Source organism: Copadichromis virginalis, linkage group LG18, assembly GCF_057382275.1.
Source record: "Copadichromis virginalis isolate Kocher_CV1m ecotype Utaka linkage group LG18, C_Virginalis_male_GT1.1, whole genome shotgun sequence".
Taxonomy (NCBI): domain Eukaryota; kingdom Metazoa; phylum Chordata; class Actinopteri; order Cichliformes; family Cichlidae; genus Copadichromis; species Copadichromis virginalis.
In genome coordinates, this window is record NC_140635.1 from 5,772,809 (window position 1) to 5,794,553 (window position 21,745).

At 40.5% G+C, this 21,745-nt stretch overlaps 3 protein-coding genes across 3 annotated transcripts; all 3 read right to left on the reverse strand.

The window, feature by feature from the left end:
- Window positions 1-2,244: 2,244 nt before the first annotated feature.
- On the reverse strand, window positions 2,245-6,062 carry LOC146687080 (tripartite motif-containing protein 16-like). The gene has a single exon (XM_085439163.1). It carries the CDS (start codon window positions 5,950-5,952, stop codon window positions 4,300-4,302), a length of 1,653 nt encoding a protein of 550 aa, XP_085295289.1. The 5' UTR covers window positions 5,953-6,062; the 3' UTR covers window positions 2,245-4,299.
- A 4,244-nt stretch (window positions 6,063-10,306) lies between these two features.
- LOC146687081 (tripartite motif-containing protein 16-like) lies at window positions 10,307-12,773 on the reverse strand. The gene has a single exon (XM_085439403.1). The coding sequence runs from the start codon at window positions 12,694-12,696 to the stop codon at window positions 11,059-11,061; it is 1,638 nt and encodes a 545-aa protein (XP_085295529.1). The 5' UTR covers window positions 12,697-12,773; the 3' UTR covers window positions 10,307-11,058.
- Window positions 12,774-16,847: 4,074 nt separating this feature from the next.
- On the reverse strand, window positions 16,848-19,121 carry LOC146687082 (tripartite motif-containing protein 16-like). Its single transcript, XM_085439589.1, has one exon. It carries the CDS (start codon window positions 19,079-19,081, stop codon window positions 17,402-17,404), a length of 1,680 nt encoding a protein of 559 aa, XP_085295715.1. The 5' UTR covers window positions 19,082-19,121; the 3' UTR covers window positions 16,848-17,401.
- Window positions 19,122-21,745: the final 2,624 nt, after the last annotated feature.

Sequence of the window (21,745 nt, forward strand, 5' to 3'; positions counted from 1 at the left end):
AGCCCACTTTTCGTCAGGGTGCCCTGGTTCCTCAACACCTGACGCGGACCTTGTTGATCCGGGCGACGTCCGAGCCGGCATGCCTTCATATTTATCTGTCTCGCTCATGTCTGCGGTAGGCTTGCTTAGCATAGGGGGTCTAGCCTTAGGACCCTTACTGGATACAGACGCCCCCAGGCAGGAATCAAACTTGCGATCCTCTGTTCCAAAGGCGTGTAGTTTAACCACTACGCTATCCAGCTGCTATATATATATATATATATATATATATATATATATATATATATATATATATATATATATATATATATATATATATATATATATGTGTGTGTGTGTGTGTGTGTGTGTGTGTGTGTGTGTTAAAATAACACAGTAGACTGTTGCAGTTTATTATTATAGGATTAGTTTGGATTAAAGTTTATTCTGTACTGGTCCATTGCTGCCTAATGGAAAACAGAGCAGCCGTTTGTGAAACTGATGTTGCAGAGCACGTGTCTGTTTTCTGTCTTATCTTTTGTTGCGGAGCACACTCAGCCAGAATGTAAATAACAATTTTAAGGGGGAGCTAAAGACTTCTTGTCATCTTTTACCAGGTGGCAATGGTGTCTAAAATTACCTGAACCTCATTTACTCATCGCCACGTTTACTGATGTCCTGGATTTTTCAGAAACATCAGTGGAGTGGGAAGCTAGGCCTAAAGAGACTGACAACCATCTTACCTGGAGGACTGTGATGTGTGGTATCCAACCAGCTAACAAGAACCATCTCACTTTGAGAGTAGAGAGTGTGCTGGGATGATCCCATCTGTCCAGTAAAAAGTGTTTTTCAAGTTCTTTCAAGTTTATTCAAGTTACCAGAATTACAGTTATCAGGGTGCTTCTTAGATGACATTGACAAAACTATTCTTTGAGGTTAAAGCCAACAAGGGGAAAACAACTTCATGAAAACATGCTGAGACTTATAGAGGTGGTAATTAAACTGCAGCAAAGACCTGCTGCCCATTCCAGCAGATTCCCTTCATACGTCTGTCTCAGAATTAGATGTTATATTTGAAAGGAAAGGTTGAAAAATCTCTGTCATCTTTTCCTCTTCACTCCCAGCAGGACAGAATACAGGAGCAACATTTAATTTGGACTAAACGAGTAAACTGAATGTCAGGCGACTTGCATTAAAGTTGCAGCAACTGACTCCTACCCACTGCTGCGTTCTCTCCCAGCTCATGCGAGCCCACACTGACCCGTCAGACTGGTTTGAATTTGATATCCAAGTTGCTGACGGTAAAGCAGAGATGGCAGGGATAAAGATGAGAACAGCTTGTCACAGATAAAACAGATAAAGCCTAAATATTCTTCCATTCTGCTCAGTACTGATCCTGTTACTACAGCTGCAGTTGCTCCACAATTAATGACACCCTGTCTCATTGGGCCTCTAGCGTAAAATCGACCATCTTATTGGTACTGTCATTCAATAAAAGACAGTAATAATGAATAATAACTGACCATAACCATTTAAAAAGTTGTCTTGTAGAGGTGCTTTATAGCTGCTCTCACAGGGATTCAGGTTGTTTTCTTTGGAACAAGAATTGCTGGAATCCAACACAATGACATGGCTTTATGTAAGCGGACATAGTGTACATAACTCTGCAAAACTAGGTCGCTCTTCCTGACTGAAAGACAACAACAGAAATGAGCTGAAATGAGCAACTTTCTGTGGAATGTCAGTCGTCGTCTTCTTTCGGCCACTCCCTTCTGGGGTTGCAGATCATTTTCCTCCATCTCTCCCAGTTATCTTCCTCTGTCACACCAACCCGCTGGATGTTTTCTTTCACTGCATCCATTAATCTTATCTTTGGTCTTTTACTCCTTTATTTCCTCCATCTCTAACCTCGTCTATCCTGGTCTTCAGCTTTGCCACCTCTAAGTCTCACTACCACTGTGTAAACCCTCCCTTTCACTCTTGCTATTGTCCTCCTGTTACAAATCACTCCTGTGCACTGTCTGTCTTTACATGGTTGACCTCTAGCCAGTACACATTTCAAATCCTGGACTGAAAGTCGATGCCAAGATGCTTCCTGGCACAAAGTGACAACATTCAGAGCTACTGTTAGATTGTGAGGCACATTTTAAAGGAGGAGAGAAACAATTTAGCAGAAAATTCAAGGAAATGTGATCTACTCTGTAGGAGCAGCTGGCTAAACAACAGATAAGTTTGAGCAACATCATTTTGAAGGCATGTGTGAGATAAGATCAGTAAACTCAGCACTGGAAGTCTGTCGTGGCACAAACTGTTACAACAGAAGTACTGAGGACTGTGCTGCAAAGACAGAGTACTGGAGTCAAAGACATTAGGTTTTGTATTATTTATCACTCATTTTATTCAGTGACAATATTTCCCAGAGAACTGATTGGTCAGTGTGCGGTGATTTATATGTGTTGATCTCTAATCTGGAACCTAACCAGTGTTACACCACAAAGGAAGTTAACACAGGCTGGCTTAAATTGCCTTAGCTGGCTCAACAGAACATGAAAACCACATATTGCCTTAGCACACGTCTAACATGAATCCACAGGTTTAGATTTTTCATTACCCACTAATGTTGTTTACAGTTCCCAAGATATTAAATAAAGTTTTACTCTTTGGGACACACCATACACTGATCTGACAGCTGGGTAACCTTTGAACACAACGTTTTTATATTTAGAGCACTCAACCCACATCCAGCAGACTCATCTGGTGTATAATAAAATGCTCTATAAACCTCTACACTTACTACATTTTCATGTCCTTTTGAACTGAGCTCCTGCTGAGAGTCTGCAGCAGCATAACCTGTGCATCGTGTTTGTGTTTAAGTCCGAATCCGAACACTCTTTTAAATCCCAAATTGTTAATAAAGCTCTGCAAACAGGACCACAGGAACTATAATACAGACCGAGGCATATTTATGCAAACGTGGAATGCATGATAGCAAAAACAACTGTTTCTAAAATCTTTTTTAATACAGTTCAACTATATAATTTCAAATATTCTTCCTTAAAGTGAGATAACACATTGTTTCAGGTGTGTTTAACAGACACAGTTGCAGTTAAAAGTGATTTACAGAAGTCAATGAACAGCTTGCAGCATTATCCATGGTTTACGACACACTTATACACACGTATGTGTTTAAAACATGATGCATTGAGTATTTCTTCTTCAGTCACCTTCTTAACTCACTACCTCTCTGCATTGAATAATATCTGATATTAATCTCTGGCTGTCTTCCACAGCATGTCTTTATCCTGTCTTCCTTTTCTCACCCCCAAGTAGTCGCAGCAGATGGCCCCGTCCCTCCCTGAGCCTGGTTCTGCCGGAGGTTTCTTCCTGTTAAAAGGGAGTTTTTCCTTCCCACTGTCACCAAAGTGCTGCTCATAGGGGGTCATATGATTGTTTGGTTTGTGTCTGTATGTATTATTGTATTATTGTCTACCTTACAATATAAAGCGCCTTGAGGTGACTGTCGTTGCGATTTCGCGATGTGTATAAACAAAATTGAATAGAAAATTAAATTGAAAACATGAACAAAGTGAGTTGCTATAGAAATGTGTGATTATTATGATTTTGTTAAAGAAATGTGTACAAGTATGTGTAAAAATAAACAATAAGTGAAATGAAAATGAATGAATTAATAAAAGAGTCAGCTTGAATTATTTCTCTGTAATGAAGCTGTTTTAGTGAAAGAAAAGGTCTATCTGACTGATGAATGTCCTGGGTTGTTCTGCTCTGAATGAACTTTGACCTTTGTGGTGTTTTAGGAGGAAAACCACTTCAGTTTTCTCCTCAAACTAGTTTCACATATTCTGTATCAAATCTGAGTGAGATCCTGGAATGAAGGGTTTGTTCATACCTCAAAACTTTTCATTTAAAAAAGCATCCATTTGTCCACACATTAAAATAAATTATGTCATCATTCATTACTTACATAGAAGAAACAACTTGTTTGTTAATTTACAAAACAAGAAAATATTTTGTCTCCCAAATGATAGATGCAAATGTAATTATATATTTAGGATATGATAAACAGAGTATATGTGTTAAAGGCAGGTCTGGTGATTACTTTTAGACCTGTGAAGTGGAAGAGAGACAACAACATAGATATACATAAAAACAAATGTTAAACAATCATTTAGAGCACAGAGAAGTTTTCAATTTCATTTTATGAAGTCCAAATTGTCAAATGTTTCACTGACTTTCCATCTCTGTGTTGTAATAAAAGACAAAGTGTAGATTTAAACACACCTCATTATGGATGACTTCAGTCTATCTGATTTCGCAAAAGTTTCCTGCATCACCTTCAAGCCAAAGTCCGACATAGACTGGCTGACTGAATGTGGTCTTGACCCTGAGGAGGTGACTCATGTTTTCAGAGATGGTGTAGAAAGACAAAACACCTGCACTGTGATCCAGGTACACTCCTAATCTGGAACACCGAGGACCTGAGACAGGAGTTTGGCTGTTGTTGTACCAAAGTGTATAAGTATCTTTGGAAAAATTCAATGCCCAAGATTTGTCATTTCGTCCAAATCCACATTTTTTCCAGCTCTGCTCTCTGTTGATACTCTTGTATGCGACTGCTACATAAACTCCTCCCCCTCTCCTCTCCACCTCCCAGTAACAACGTCCAGTCAGACTCTCTCTACTCAGGACCTGCCAACATTTAGTGAATCTGTCTGGATGATCAGAATAAAACTGATCTTGTTTCATTAACGTTACTCTTTTGTTCCCCTTTGATAACAACAGATATGTGTGCGCTGTGTTTGGATCCAGTGTGATCTCATGTGAATATTTTAAGAACTCAGCTCTGGTCTTTGGTTCTGGCTCCACTTCAGTGACTGTCAGTGAGATGTTTGTCCATTCCTCTCTCAGAATGTCCTGTAGTTTATCTCTGACCTCTGACACAGCTGCTGTCACATCCTCAAAGAACTTCAGAGGACGGATATTGATGCTGGATGAGTCTGTAGACTCACTGAGTGCTGACAGTGAGGGGTAGTTGTGTAGAAACTGGATGTGATCCTCTGTGTGTGAGAGCTGCTTCAGCTCAGCATCTTTCCTCTTCAGCTCAGTGATCTCCTGCTCCAGCTTCTCCTGAAGCTCTTTGACTCGACTCACTTCAGTTTCCTGCTGGGATCTGATCTGCTGCTTCACATCAGAGCTTCTTTTCTGGATGAGATGGATCAGCTCAGTGAAGATCTTCTCACTGTGCTCCACTGTTTGATCAGCAGACTGATTGATGGCCTCCACCTCCTGTTGAAGCAGCTTCACATCTTTCTCTCTGTCCTGGATTCTCTGCTGGATGTTTTGTCGACTCACCTCCAGCTCTCTCTGCCTCTCAGTCCTTTCTGCTGCAGCTGAGACTGTGTCGTGGCCTTTATGTTCATCCACAGAGCAGAGATAACAGATACTCTGCTGATCAGTACGGCAGAACATCTTCATCACCTCATCATGACGAGAGCAGATGTTCTCCTGGAGCTTCTTGGAGGGCTCCACCAGCTTGTGTTTCTTTAATGGAGCCACATCATAATGAGGCTGAAGGTGTTTCTCACAGTAAGAAACCAAACACACTAGACAGGATTTCACGGCTTTTAGCTTCATGCCAGAGCACAGATCACAGGCCACATCTTCAGGTCCAGCATAGCAGTGATCAGCAGGAGCAGCTTGGAGTCCAGTCTTCTTCAGCTCCTCCACTAAATCTGCTAACATGGTGTTTTTCACCAGGACAGGCCTCGCTGTGAACGTCTGTCTGCACTGAGGGCAGCTGTAGATTTTCTTCTTTTCCTCTTCATCCCAAAAGCCATTAATACACTTCATGCAGTAGCTGTGTCCACAGGGAATAGTCACCGGATCCTTCAGTAGATCCAAACAGATCGAACAAGAGAAGTTTTCTCGGTCCAGCTGAACTCCTTTCTGCGCCATTTCACCCAACAGTGTCAGCGACTGTCTGAGTTTCTTTTCCTTATAACCAAAACTACGCTGAGCTGTTATGTAAGCAACATAACCTTCTGCAGTAAATGGGTTCTGCCAGCTCTTACGCAAGACCACCTGTTGATCAAACTGCAGAATTGAAGGGAAAAAGCAAACATGTGGACCACAAAGAAATAAAGTGTTAGAGAGTGAGAAGAATAGGAGGGATTATCAGGTTTTAAAAAATTTTAACTTTAAGACTTTGGTCACCTTAATTTTTAGATGGTAAATTAAAAATAAAGTTGTATACAAGCGATTACTAAAACTCTTAGTTTTGTCACTTATAGACCAATGTGACCTTTAGTCCAGGAAAGCTGTAAGCTTTACTTTACTTACTTAGTGCTTAGTTCCTCCTACGCCGAGCGGCGCATCGGGCAGCTAGTGATCTCCATCAATGTCGGTCAGCAGCGACTGCTTCAGCTTCGTCCCAGGCAATGTCGACAGTTCTCAGGTCGTCCATAAATGTTCGACGCCATGTGGTCTTTGGTCGGCCTTGCTTTCGCTTGCCAGTTCGTGGACGCCATGTCATGGCAATCTTAGCTTTACTTTACTATGTATAAAAAAACAAACAAAAACCCCCCAAAATCTTTCTCAGCTGTCTTTGCATGTAAGGTGGCATATGCCCTGGATAGGTGTCCAGGCTATAGAACATTTAGACATTTCAACTAAATAGTCCAATCACAGGCCAAATGAGGGTATTGTGAAAATGGGGTAGGGTTACTTTGACTAAGGTAAGGCCCCAGTTCCACAGGCATAGAGACCAGGCTTAAAATGTATTGGTTACATAGTAAGGTACAATGCAGTCAGGCACAGCTTTGGCAGCGTTTCCAGTTTGTGTACTTTGAATGGCATCAGTCATGTTTGAACCTATAGCAACGCAACAAGAGATCCTTTCTTTCAGTAAACACAGTGTACTAGGCTTTTGTTGTCAAAGGGAGGATGGATGTTATGCAAACTTAAGCTGCATTAAATGAGCTCCTATATAAACAGTAGCTTGATTGATAACATACAAATGCAAATATAGTTGTCACCTGACTCTGCAGCTGAACCTGTTGGAGACCGATCCAGAGCTGAGTGAATCTGGCTGTATGATAATCATGTGATTTGATTTCAACAATATGAAGAGGCTGCGGGACATAAATGAAGGTTAAACAAGTTAACTTGTGTTATCCACAATCAAACAAGACCGTCCTGATAAGTTTCAACCTTTGAACAGTTTGTATCTTTGAACTGTGATTGACTGGCCACCAGAAATTCAGAGAAAACGACATACAGAGACCGTGTTGAAAATGTTGATGTCAGGAACAAACCGAAATTACAGGGCCAGTAAATGTAGCTTGTGAAAATAGTTGAAAAATTAAAGGGAAACGTCATCCCACGACTCCAATCACACAGAAAATGTCTAAAGCAACTCCTGTTTTTCAATTCTACAATGTTAGTGTCACAGTCTGCGAGGCAGGAGGAGCAGACACAGGCAAGGAGACGGGACTGAACTGGAACAAAGACCGAGTTTTTATTTGGCTGGTAACAAGAGATACACATGAAACTGTGAAGACTATGAAAAACAAAGAAGCTATGACAACAATGTCTTTAAACTATGACATTTAACTATGACATGCGCTATGATCTTAAACTATGACTAGACGTGGAAACACAGATGTTCTGACAAAGACAGAATAAAACACAGACTAAATACACACCAGGACTGATCAGGGGAAGTGGAAACACACAAGGAAACAGCTGACACAAATGCACATAATGACACACAGTGGAGTTGTAAAGCTAAGCACACTGACCAAGGGAAACACAGGACCTTTACAAAATAAAATAGAAAACATAGACAAGACAATACCAGCTTAACAGATTTGGCAACTAGACAGGAACCCAAACACAGACAGTGATAAATAATGGCCGAGCTCATCCTCAACTAAAACCGAAATAAGAATCACACAAATTATAATCACAAATCGAACATAAGACAAATACAAACTACACTCAGATAGCCGAGTCAGAGACCCAGCCTGTGACAGTTAGATGGTACAGCTCCAGACCAAATAACTGAGTAACGAACGATACACTCGTACAGGACGCCATGATTTATTAGCAGGATGAAGGCAGGGTTGTGCATCACTTTCAGGCTGTTAACCTGCAGGAAGACAAAACTTCACTGAAACTTCAGCAGCTTCAGCATCATTAGTAAAGACAGATTTAAATATGTGTAATATCACACTGTGTCATAAACTGTAATACTGATGCTGCATTCAGGGACCATGGGACAGATGGATTAGAAAAGTTACCTGTTGAAAAAGATCATAGAACACTTTATTGCTGCTGAAAACAGAAGGAAATGATGTAAAAATCGTGTTTATTATAAAACCCTGACCTAGAGCGGCTGAGTGAATGTGGTCTGGACTCTGTGGAGGAGAGTCATGGTTTCAGAGACGCTGTAGAAGGACAAAATACCTGCTCTGTGATCCAGGTACACTCCTACTCTGGAGGAACGAGGACCTGAGACAGCTCTGGTCTTTGGCCCTGGTTGTGTGAGTAAAGCCTCCACTTCAGTGATTGCTAATGAAATAAACTTTTTTACTTGTGGTGCTTTTTTAAAAGACGCTTATAAAACAGTTGGAACAAATTGATTAAAATAGCAACCCTGTTTTGAGCCCCTTGCTGCTCCTGATGTGGATGATTAGGTTTTGCTGTTTGTTTTGTGAATTGAATAAATAATTTGGGGTTTCATCAAACACAAGAAAACAATAAATAAGAGAATACAGTGTCTTCATGTACTACACATACGATGTGTTTATTTTTATTCTTATTTATTACCAGTTCTACTGTCTTAGTCTGTGATGCTTCTTCATGGTTCGAGCTCCAACAGAAGCTGAGTTTCAACCCTGTTTTGAGCCCCTTGCTGCTCTTGCTGTGGAGGTTTTGCTGTTTCTTTTGTGATTTGTGTTTTTTGGAGGACTTGGGTATTGCCCTTAAGGTGGACTAGAGTAGCTGCCTTGGCAGAGGTTTGCACTCTCAGAGTGCTTCCTGTTGACACTGGTCTGCTCTGGTGGCATCCTGTCCACTCATATCTTATCTTCCCACTAAAGAGCCATTTCAAATAAATGAATCTTCTTATATGGTACAGTACAGTTCAGCTGTGGGTGTGGCAGCCTGCTATTGAATGTACAAGACTTATCCGTAGGTTACGGCATGACATTGAAAACAATATAAATACATATGTACGAGCTAAAGCTGTTGCTCTCAGTCCCTCTCAGACCGAGCGTTCTCTATTGTGGCCCCGAAGGTTCGGGATGATCTTCCTCTTCACATTAGGCCGTCTACATCAATGGTGGTAAATCTCATTAAAACTCATTTTTATTTGCTGGCCTTTGACTCAGTCGGTAACTGGAACTGTTATTTTATTGTTATTTATGTACAGTATTTGTTATTTTTATTGTACTTTTTATATTTCTGCTGTACAGCACTTTGGTCGGCCATGTGTTGTTTTTAAGGTGCTGTATGAATAAATTATGGTATGTATGGGGTTACTTGAGTTCATATATGTATTTAACAATACAGCTACAATACAGTAAAAAACATAAACTTTAAATGGCCTTCTGTCAGGGTTCCTGGGTCGCTGACAGAGTGTTTTCTGTTTATGTTTGGTTCCTTTTTCACCTGTTCATATTTCCTGCTTGTCTGTGCCTCCTGTCCACATGCATTATGTTCTAGTTCTCTTCCTGTGTGTCATCAGTTCAATCACGTTCAGCTGTGTATTCCCTTGTTGTGTCATTGTTGATGTTGCCGTTACGGTCGTGCGTGTTTTCAGTTTGGTGTTCGTTCATGTTCTGTTCATCCATTCTCAATAATAAACAGCCTTCAGTTCATCACTCATCCACGAGTCCTGCGTTTGGGTCCTCTTTTCCTTCCCTCCACACCATGAAGCCTGACACCTTCAGTACTGAACCCTGATTTAACCCTTATGACCTCACCGGGCATTTTTATTCATTTACTTGAACTTTTTTGTTGTTTCCTTGTCTGTGTTACAGCTTGTTGGATGAATTATTTCCAGGAAATCTACTTTTAAGTCAAATTTTTGAAATGTAGTGCTTTTTACCCTTACATGTCATCCATACAGTTGATGCATTTTGCATGCTTTTGATTCTTTGTCATAAAATCCTCATACAACAATATGTGTTTTTTTTTTTTTTTTTTTTTTAGCTTTTTTTTCATAAATGACCTAATCAGCTTGACCCCTTTTCCAAAATGATCTAACATTGAATTATTTTCAGGATTTCAATCATTTTAATGCCAGTTTAAATATTTAAATTATTAAGAATTTATTCAAACCAACACAAAAAAACTAAATATTTTTCATGCAATAAATAGTTCACGGATGTCACATGATTACATTATTATTTTTTGTGTCATGCAAAGTACATCCATGGACAAAAATGTGCATGAACAAAATCTGTTCATTTTCTCATATGAATATAATCTCATATAAATCGTATTCCCTGATTATGAAACGGTTTCAGTTCACTCTTCAGTTCCTAGAATCAAGACAAAGGACTGTGACATTCTTTTAATTATTAAAACCTTCAATTTGTTTGTCAGCTTAGACAACAAAATCATAAGTATTTGGTGTGCTAAACATAAATATAATTCTCTATCCTTTCTTTATATACTGATACAAAAAACTGTGTGAACATTTCTTTAAAGGGGGTCTGCCCACGTCTCTGTTCTTGAAAGTGGAATAGAAACAACAAGATAAAAATACATCAATACAAATATTCATTTACACATTTGGAGCACAGAGATGTTTCCATTTTCATGTAAAAAATAATTTTACAAATTAAAAACATTATGAGGGATGATAGCCTCCATGGCTAAACAGACAAAGGAATAATCTCCAGAGAATAAACTGCAAAACATCAGGAGAACAACTGGAAATTTTGAGGTACCACCCACAATGTTGACTGACAGCTGATCTCTGTGCAGAACAGAAATGGCGCAACAATGATGGAGAAAACATTAAATGCAGATTTATATGAATATGAAATTCTATTATAATTTACAGAATTTAGCGCTTATTACACCAGAGTAAAGCCAGAGTCCAGCATAGAGCGGCTGAGTGAATGTGGTCTGGACTCTGTGGAGGAGAGTCATGGTTTCAGAGACGCTGTAGAAGGACAAAATACCTGCTCTGTGATCCAGGTACACTCCTACTCTGGAGGAACAAGGACCTGAGACAGGAGTTTGGATGTTGTTGTGCCAAAATGTATAACTGTTTTTGTAATAATTGAATGCCCAAGAATTTTCATTACGTCCCAATTTGCACTCATTACCCCACCCTGCTCTACCGATATCCTTGTAAGCGACTGCGACATGAATTCCTCTCCCTCTCCACTCCACCTCCCAGTAACAACGTCCAGTCAGACTCTCTCTACTCAGGACCTGACACCAATAAGTGAATTTGTCTGGATGATGGTAATAACACTGTTGTTCATTCATTACTGTTACTTTTCTGTTCTCCTCTGACAATAACAGACATTTGTGTGCTGTGTTTGGATCCAGTGTGATTTCACATGAATATTTTAAGAACTCAGCTCTGGTCTTTGGTTCTGGCTCCACTTCAGTGACTGTCAGTGAGATGTTTGTCCATTCCTCTCTCAGAATGTCCTGTAGTTTATCTCTGACCTCTGACACAGCTGCTGTCACATCCTCAAAGTAGCTCAGAGGACGGATATTGATGCTGGATGAGTCTGTAGACTCACTGAGTGCTGACAGTGAGGGGTAGTTGTGTAGAAACTGGATGTGATCCTCTGTGTGTGAGAGCTGCTTCAGCTCAGCATCTTTCCTCTTCAGCTCAGTGATCTCCTGCTCCAGCTTCTCCTGAAGCTCTTTGACTCGACTCACTTCAGTTTCCTGCTGGTATCTGATCTGCTGCTTCACATCAGAGCTTCTTTTCTGGATGAGATGGATCAGCTCAGTGAAGATCTTCTCACTGTGCTCCACTGTTTGATCAGCAGACTGATTGATGGCCTCCACCTCCTGTTGAAGCAGCTTCACATCTTTCTCTCTGTCCTGGATTCTCTGCTGGATGTTTTGTCGACTCACCTCCAGCTCTCTCTGCCTCTCAGTCCTTTCTGCTGCAGCTGAGACTGTGTCGTGGCCTTTATGTTCATCCACAGAGCAGAGATAACAGATACTCTGCTGATCAGTACGGCAGAACATCTTCATCACCTCATCATGACGAGAGCAGATGTTCTCCTGGAGCTTCTTGGAGGGCTCCACCAGCTTGTGTTTCATTAATGCAGCCACATCATAATGAGGCTGAAGGTGTTTCTCACAGTAAGATGCCAGACAGAATAAACAGGACTTGAAGGCTTTCATTTGTCTCCCAGTGCAGACATCACAGGCCACATCTTCAGGTCCAACATAGCAGTGATCAGCAGGAGCAGCTTGGAGTCCAGTCTTCTTCAGCTCCTCCACTAAATCTGCTAACATGGTGTTTTTCACCAGTGCAGGTCTCGGTGTGAAGGGGTGTCTGCACTGAGGGCACCTACAGTTTTCCTTCTGATCCTCTTCATCCCAGTGGGTTTTAATACAGTTCATGCAGTAGTTGTGTCCACAGGGAATAGTCACCGGATTCTTCAGTAGATCCAGACAGATTGAACAGCAGAACCTTTCTTGCTGTGCCATTTCACCTTGCAGTGTCTAATTGTCAGAAACAAGGAAAGTAGTTGCTCACCACAGACATGCTGGTTACACCCATCGAGGAACTAGAAAACATGTGAACAAGGAAATTTATGCACCACCGAAGTGGGCGGAGTCAACAGTGGTTTTTCCAGGAACAGGAGTTTCTGAAGAGGCAGGACATGTTTGGCAAGTACAGCCATACAAACCTGTCACAGTAGAGAGGACATAAATGCAAGACAGATCTGTTAAGAAACAAAACGCGAGCCTTCATTGGCTGAAGAAAGACAGAAGAATCCCCTAAAAGGACATTAGAATCACACAAAACAGGAGGGAGAGGAACGTGAAACAAACAGGTTAAAGAACGGACGCTGTGATAACCACAAAAAAGAAAACCACACAATGATGCAGACAGTTTTTTTTTAAAGCTTAGAAAATCAAAATCATAAGTCAAAGAATAGAACATTTGGAGTTTAATCAAACACAAGAAAACAATAAATAAGAGAATACAGTCACTTCATGCACTACACCTACAGCATGTGTTTATTTTTATTCTTATTTATTCATATTTATTACCAGTTCTAATGTCTTAGTCTGTGATGCTCCTTCATGGTTCGAGCTCCAACAGAAGCTGAGTTTCAACCCTGTTTTGAGCCCCTTGCTGCTCTTGCTGTGGAGGTTTTGCTGTTTCTTTTGTGATTCGTTTTTTTTGGGGGGGATTTACTCATTTGTCTCGCCCATCCTGGTAAGTGAGCCAGTACAGATAAAAAAAGAGTTGTGTGTTCCCCTTAAGGTGGACTAGACTTTTTTGTCCTTTTTTATGTTTATGCATTGATGTGTTTGCTTCTTACGGGCTGCAGTGAAACTAATTAGGTGTAAAAATCAAGAACAAAGTTTGTTCTCTTCACTTATTGTGCTTTTAACCTGTTACAGTGCAGTGAAATTGTTCTCAGCCTGCTGTTGAGATTGCGGAACAACTGGGTATTGCTTTGTTTGTCATGAGCTGATTAATTCATGTGAAACAAAGATTGTTTTTTTCCCCCATTAATCTTCATTGAACAGAAGCTTTTTGGTGTAACCTGTCCTGGGTACTAACATATGTTGTTACTGCAAGCCACAAAGTGCCTAAAGCTACAGTTTTAAAAGCCTTCTTTGCCAAGTTGTCTGTCATTTGTATGCACAACACTGATTCTTTCCTTGAGTTGCGTGTTTTTTTTATGCTTGAAGGATTATCAGGTCAATGTTAAGCAGCTTAAAAGTGTGTGTGGGGACTATAAAACACTATCACAAACCCTTCAGAATTATTGCTGAAGGACATTAAATTTTTTTTTAGAAAGTCTGGATCCTGGAAAGCAAAATATAAACAAATGAAGGGTGACTCAAAGCTTTTACACAGCACTGCAAGTCTTGTAAAAGATTTTTATTATTGAATATATAAACCAATTTTTCCACACTGGTAGAAACAACATTATTCTGGCATTGTCATCCTCTACTTAGCACATTGTTCACACGTATATGTTCTTGTAGGAATACACATTGGGGGCATTCCACATACTGAAGACTTGATTAGCTGTAAACACGTGCTTTCAAGTTTTAAGAAAATCAAATCAAATAATAATAGATAATAACTTTATGTATCTACAGCTGGTTCCTACACCACAGGAATGAGGTCTAGGAACAAATTACTCTGTATCAAAGGTGGTATTCTAGATCTTTTAGGACAATATCGTGATTTAATGTGTGAAACAGAATTCAATTATTAGTTGGTCAAAAGTCAATGATGTTGCAGTTTTACACTTGCATCATTGAATCTATCCTCACCTCCTCCATCACCATCTGCTATGCTGCCCATGGACAAAGGCTGGCTGCAGTGCGTCATCCACTAAGGAGAAGGTGATTGGCTGCCCGTACAAGATCACCTGAGACAGGCAAGGAAGAGTGCTGCTGACTCTTCCCACTCCGGACATGAACTGTTTGTCTCCTCAGGGTCCATCAGAACTAACAGCTCAGAGCATAACAGCAGTTTCTTTCACCAGGCTGCTGGACTATTAAACACCCCCCCCACAACTTTGCACATCATCTTCTATTTATTCTCCCTCGCTCCCATTTATGGCCTTTTCATGCATTTTAATTTCTGTTATAATATCTGTGCATATGACTCACTCATATCACTGTGACTCCAGGACAAATTGCTTGTTTGTGTGTAAACCAATTCTGATTCTGAGCTATGGTTTCCCGTCCTTAACGTAGATGGCCTCCTTCACTCTGCTTTGCAAAGAGCCTGTCCTTTGTGATTTTACAATATGAGTATTGTTGTCCTCAAAGCAGCTGAGGAGGAGGAACGGGCACTGCGTCAAGTTATTTTAGTTAGTTAATGCAGGTAGTTTGAAAGTTCTTAGATCGTTAGTAGAGATGTAGAGAAACCAACACCGCGAGAAGATCTGTGACTTCACTTATGCATTAAGCTTTTCTTTGGTAATAAATATCCTGATTTATCAAACTTACCCAGAAAGACTTGTTGGTAGGAGTTTATTTTGTTGCTTATAATGACTAACTGCCTGTCAGACACTCACACTCATTGTTTCTTTCCGTGTTTATTTATATGCTCAGCGTCAGTCACAATGCACAATAGCTGGAAAAACCAGTATGTAAAAAAAAGTAAAAGTTCTCTACGAGTCATAGGGCTGATCATTTTCTTATTTAAAAAAGTACACGTAGTGTGCGGTATAGTGCCATAGTTACTTAACTTATGAAGCCTAGTTTACTTTTGAATAAACAATTTCTGACAGGTTAGAAATTCAGGGTTCAGGGTTTAGTATATGTGTTCGTTACCATGTTGATGTTGAGCCTAAACACAGACAAGGCCACTAATTATGTGTTATAGATGATTCCTTTAAGATTTATATTTAACTGTAAAACATTATTTATAGTAAATGTTGTTATTCTCTGAAAAACATCAGCAGGTGAAGCAGTCGGTATATTAGGTGACAAAAAACTGGGAAGGGTTAAAGGCAAGACTTCACTGAGCAACAAATGATTGTCACCTGTTTACCATCAAGCCGATCATTAACAGGAAGCAGCAGGTGCAAAGAAAAAAATCATGGGCCGTAATGGAAAGCTCAAACTGTCACTACCTTATTAACTACTTATCTAGTATAATTTCTGCATTTCTGCATTATTATTACTATTTTTTTCACACTTTGTACTGCACTGTGTTTTAATCTCACACCTGGAGTGTGAGACAGTCTCAGGATTAAACCACGACAGGCCAAAGATTAAATCGTTGGGTGTGGCACAACAATGTGTTGAAAAAGAAAGTAACGTTTGCCAACAAATTTATGGTTTAAATATTTAATTCCGACAATTAACTATAGTAAAGTATAGTCATCTATCAATTGAGCTTGAAATGTTTCCCTTCATTTGTTTATAATAATGTTTAATAAAATATACAAATTAAGAATTGTGTAATTTTATACTAAAAATGATAATAATAGCATATAGTGATAATTTGCAGTCAATATATGACACCGTTGTCAATGAATCTGTAGATATAATTACACAGTTATTACACAAGGTTTGATCGTTACTGTGAGCTACAGTGGGGATGAAAGACAATCCTGGCAAAAGCCTCATTTAATACTGTAGCTTGTGTTTAAGTGTTTAATAAATCAGATGAACACACATTCAGATTTTTAATTATTTTTTACATGTGGAAACTGCACGTGAGTCTAACGTTCTGGGTGAAAAAGTGCACAATAGAAGTGAAGAATATAACATGGCATGGTGGAGTGGGTGGGTGTGTTTATCATGTCCTCCTCCCTCAGTCCCAACTGGGCACTGCAGAGCCTGGTTCTGCTGGAGGGTTCTTTGCTTTAAAAGGGAGTTTTTATTTCCACTGTTGCCAAAGTGCTCCAAACTTCATCTTCCTGCACTTGTGTGAGTTCCCAGCTCCTCTGTTAGCAGGATGAAGGTGCCCTCTTGTGTTGACCTCAGTTCACAGACTTTAGTTGTCAACCTGCAGGAAGATGTGTAAAAACTAAATGTCATAAAACACTTTTGAACTAACTTAAAAAAAAATCATAACCCCCAAAACCCAAACTGTCTATGTCACGGTTAGCCAGGCAACCATGTGGAGAGAAGAGGCACTGACAACAGCGCAGCTGTGAGTGAATTTATTTAAAGTGAAAGGCAAAATCCAAACAAAGTCTTAGACAGACAGAACCTGAACTGGGATAAACTAACTAAAAGAACATGAGGAAGGTAGTAAACGTTATGAAAACCTGAACCCCGGGAACGAAGAGCCTGAGACACAGAAGCAGAGCACTGAAAATAATACTGAAAACCAAAACCAAAAATCAATAATAGTACAAAACTCAAAACACTGGGTGGCAGACGCAGGACTGTGACAGTCTTAACAAACAACCCCAAAACAAACAAAAACTGTTTGTTTTGTTTGACTGACAGCTGATCTCTGTGGTGTTGAGAAATGCCACAACCAGCATGGAGAGAAAAAACAATAACGATATATTATAGATTAAAAAGCAGAACAATATGAAAGATTTTGATCTATTTCAGTTTAATAAAACTAGCAGAATCTCCATGAGTGCAAACATCCGGATATGTGATTTCAGAATCCAACAGGGATTCAAGCATGTCACCATTGTATAAAAGTAAAATACAACAATATTAGACAATACCAAAATACTTCATTCTACTTGAGTTTAATGAACTCAGCAGTGTCTCCAAAATTGCAGTAAAGCCAAAGTCCAGCATAGAGCGGCTGAGTGAATGTGGTCTGGACTCTGTGGAGGAGAGTCATGGTTTCAGAGACGCTGTAGAAGGACAAAATACCTGCTCTGTGATCCAGGTACACTCCTACTCTGGAGGAACGAGGACCTGAGACACGAGTTTGGATGTTGTTGTACCACAATTTATAACGGTTTTGATAACAATTTAATGCCCAAGATTTGTCATTATGTCCAAATTTAGATTCATTCCCACAATCTTCTCTGATAATATTCTTATACGAAACTACTACATAACCTCCTCTCCCTCTCCACTCCACCTCCCAGTAACAACGTCCAGTCAGACTCTCTTTACTCAGGACCTGATATCGTACAGTGAATCTGTCTGGATGATCAGAATAAGACTGTTGTTGATTCATTAATGTTGCTTTTCTGTTCTCGTCTGATAATAACAGCTGTTTGTGTGCTGTGTTTGGATCCAGTGTGATTTCACATGAATATTTTAAGAATCCAGCTCTGGTCTTTGGCTCTGGTGGATCTGACAGTAAAACATCCACTTCAGTGACTGTCAGTGAGATGTTTGTCCATTCCTCTCTCAGAATGTCCTGTAGTTTATCTCTGACCTCTGACACAGCTGCTGTCACATCCTCAAAGTAGCTCAGAGGACGGATATTGATGCTGGATGAGTCTGTAGACTCACTGAGTGCTGACAGTGAGGGGTAGTTGTGTAGAAACTGGATGTGATCCTCTGTGTGTGAGAGCTGCTTCAATAGCTGCTTCAGCTCAGCATCTTTCCTCTTCAGCTCAGTGATCTCCTGCTCCAGCTTCTCCTGAAGCTCTTTGACTCGACTCACTTCAGTTTCCTGCTGGGATCTGATCTGCTGCTTCACATCAGAGCTTCTTTTCTGGATGAGATGGATCAGCTCAGTGAAGATCTTCTCACTGTGCTCCACTGTTTGATCAGCAGACTGATTGATGGCCTCCACCTCCTGTTGAAGCAGCTTCACATCTTTCTCTCTGTCCTGGATTCTCTGCTGGATGTTTTGTCGACTCACCTCCAGCTCTCTCTGCCTCTCAGTCCTTTCTGCTGCAGCTGAGACTGTGTCGTGGCCTTTATGTTCATCCACAGAGCAGAGATAACAGATAATCTGCTGATCAGTACGGCAGAACATCTTCTTCACCTCATCATGACGAGAGCAGATGTTGTCCTGGAGCTTCTTGGATGGTTCCATTAGCTTGTGTTTCTTTAATGGAACCACATCATAATGAGTCTGAAGGTGTTCCTTACAGAAAGATGCCAGACAGAATAAACAGGACTTGAAGGCTTTGATTTTTCTCCCAGTGCAGACATCACAGGCCACATCTTCAGGTCCAGCATAGCAGTGATCAGCAGGAGCAGCTTGGAGTCCAGTCTTCTTCAGCTCCTCCACTAATTCTGCTAACATGGTGTTTTTCACCAGGACAGGCCTCGGTGTGAAAGTCTGTCTGCACTGAGGGCAGCTGTAGGTTTTCTTCTTTTCCTCTCCATCCCAGTGGATTTTAATACAGTTCATGCAGTAGCTGTGTCCACAGGGAATAGTCACCGGATCCTTCAGTAGATCCAAACAGACTGAACAGCAGAATTTTATTTGATCCATTTGATTCATGTGCTGTGCCGTTTCACCGTCTCTCAGTGGCTGTCAGACAGTTTGACTTTCTCTGAACAGAAACAACCTCTGTGCTCTGAAGGGAAACAGATCTCTGCTCTTGTTCACCTCCTACAGGAAATGAGGCTCACCAGCAACTGCATTTACACCATGTTGTTTAGACCCATCCTGATACAGACACATCTGTGAAGGGAGGCGCTAAAAATATCTTGGCAGAGTGACAATGAGTTGTTTATAAGAGCCAGGGTATGGCTGCAGTTCTATTGTGCAGTCACAGACACACTCTGTTCTATCCAAAGTTTTGTAGAATTCAAAATGTTATTTGAGTTTTCCGATCTCCTTGCTGTGCAGCTTTGCCCTCACTGACTGACACTTTCTGAATTCCGTAGCAAAAAAAAAATTGCTACTCGTGTTCACATCTTAAAGGAAATGAGACTTACTGCACATACACCATAAATTTTAGATACACCCTAATACAGATTGGTCCGTAAATGGTAGGTACCACAAGTCATAAAATCACGAGGCACTGTTTTCAGGGTGTGTTACGTTTGCATTACAGTGTGCTGTAACAACTGCGACCTAGTTAATCTTTGATAGATGGACCTGGAGATTTGACATTTGCAATGTAACAACCAGGGACTTTGTATTTGTTACGTTTTTAAAATCTTTATCAAAATTAATGAAGCTATAATGAATTAAGGTCACACTTTAAATTTTAAATCGTTTCAATGTTAGTTCCTTCCTGCACTTTGTGAATGAGACACGGCTCCTGTTGACCTCTTACACAAAATGAGGCTCTTTAGCAACTATGTAAACACCATGCATTTTCAATACAGGCTTAAACAAACTTGTCTGTAAAGGGAATGTAACACAGAGTCATAAAGAGCTTTATCTGTGACAGGCAGGGTGTGCTATGTTTTCTTCATGTCATGCAATAACAACAGTGACCTAGTTACACTTTGGTTGTTGGAGCTGTAACATTCAGCAAGCAACACCAGGGGATTCTTTTAAAAAAAATATTTTTTAAAACCTAAGCCAAAAAAAAAAAAGAAAAAAAAAAAAAATTGCGTTTCAATGAATGAAGACCAAACTTTATATTTAGAAACATCTTCATCCAAGTTCTTTCCCACACTTTGAGAATGAGGCATTGGTACAACTGTACAGTCACACTGTAACAAATCAAACTCATTTTTAGATGAGAAGACTGTATGAGAAGCATTACACCAGATATTTGATATTTTGTTTATTTAACACAAATCTAAACTTTGATGTCGTCATGGTCCTGGGTCATTAGACCCAGTGTTTGTGTTTAATATTGGTATCATCTGCTGCTTCACATCAGAGCTTCTTTTCTGGATGAGATGGATCAGCTCAGTGAAGATCTTCTCACTGTGCTCCACTGTTTGATCAGCAGACTGATTGATGGCCTCCACCTCCTGTTTCTCACAGTAAGAGATCAAAAATGCCAGACAGGACTTGAAGGCTTTGATTTTTCTTCCAGTGCAGACATCACAGGTGTAACACGGGGCGGAAAGGCTGATTATGTTTCCAAGATGGTTTGTGTTTTTTTAAAAGGAAGGAAACCTTCCTCAAAGCGGGCAGAGCAGTGGAGCCGCCGAGGGAAAAGCACACGAGACAAAAACTGTAGAATTAAAAATATAATTTTTTATATTTAAATAGTTAAAAAGGTAAAATGAATTAAAACAACCTTGGCCAAGGGAAGACACAATAAAAATCAATAACACACAACATTAAAAGTCCAGTGGGATCCACCACGGCCTAAAAGTCACAGAAAACTAAGAAATCCAGCGTAGTAGTCAAAGAGGGAAACCCAGCGGAGTCCTCGCCTTCCTCCCCGCATTCCACGTCCCGGTGCACTGAAGGAAGGGAGGGAGCGGCAGTCACTATTCCTTTGGCAGTTTACTTTATAAAAAGGATAAGTCAAAGACTTACCCGGGTGGGCAGAGCTCTCAACTCCGCCCGCCGCTTCCTTAAACTGGAATCGGTACCGCTGTCTCACTGCTCCTGTTCTCTCGCAGTACACAAGCTGGCTCTTATCGTTATTGCCGTCCGACTGCCACTGTCTCGTCCCCAGTCGCTGGTCATCTTTTCCTCCCCAGCCGCTGGTCATCTTTTGCTCCCCAGCCGCTGGTCATCTTTTCCTCCCCAGCCGCTGGTAATCTCTTTCTCCTCAGTCGCTGGACATCTGCTCCTCTCCAGTCGCTGATTGTCTTCCTCTCATCGTCTCTCTCTTTCTGATCATCTCCCCTCCGATCATGTCTCTTCCTCTGTCTGTGTTGCTCGCATTCTTCTCGCATTCCCTGTCCGTGTCCCTTGTGAACACCGGCTACAACCCTTTTATGTGTCATTGAGCACTCTGTAAATTACCTTTCCTTTCCTCTCAGGTGTGTCCAATTAGTAAAAACGGGGGAAAGGGCGGAGTCTCTCCAGGACAATTTGCCGGCAACTAAAACATGCAAACTAAATAAAACACTGCACAAAAATATAACCAATGCATGCAATATAAAAAATAAATATGTACACTTCACATTAAAATACAGCACAGCAAAAACAACGTCCGTCCTTCCCTGGATGACACAGGCCACATCTTCAGGTCCAGCATAGCAGTGATCAGCAGGAGCAGCTTGGAGTCCAGTCTTCTTC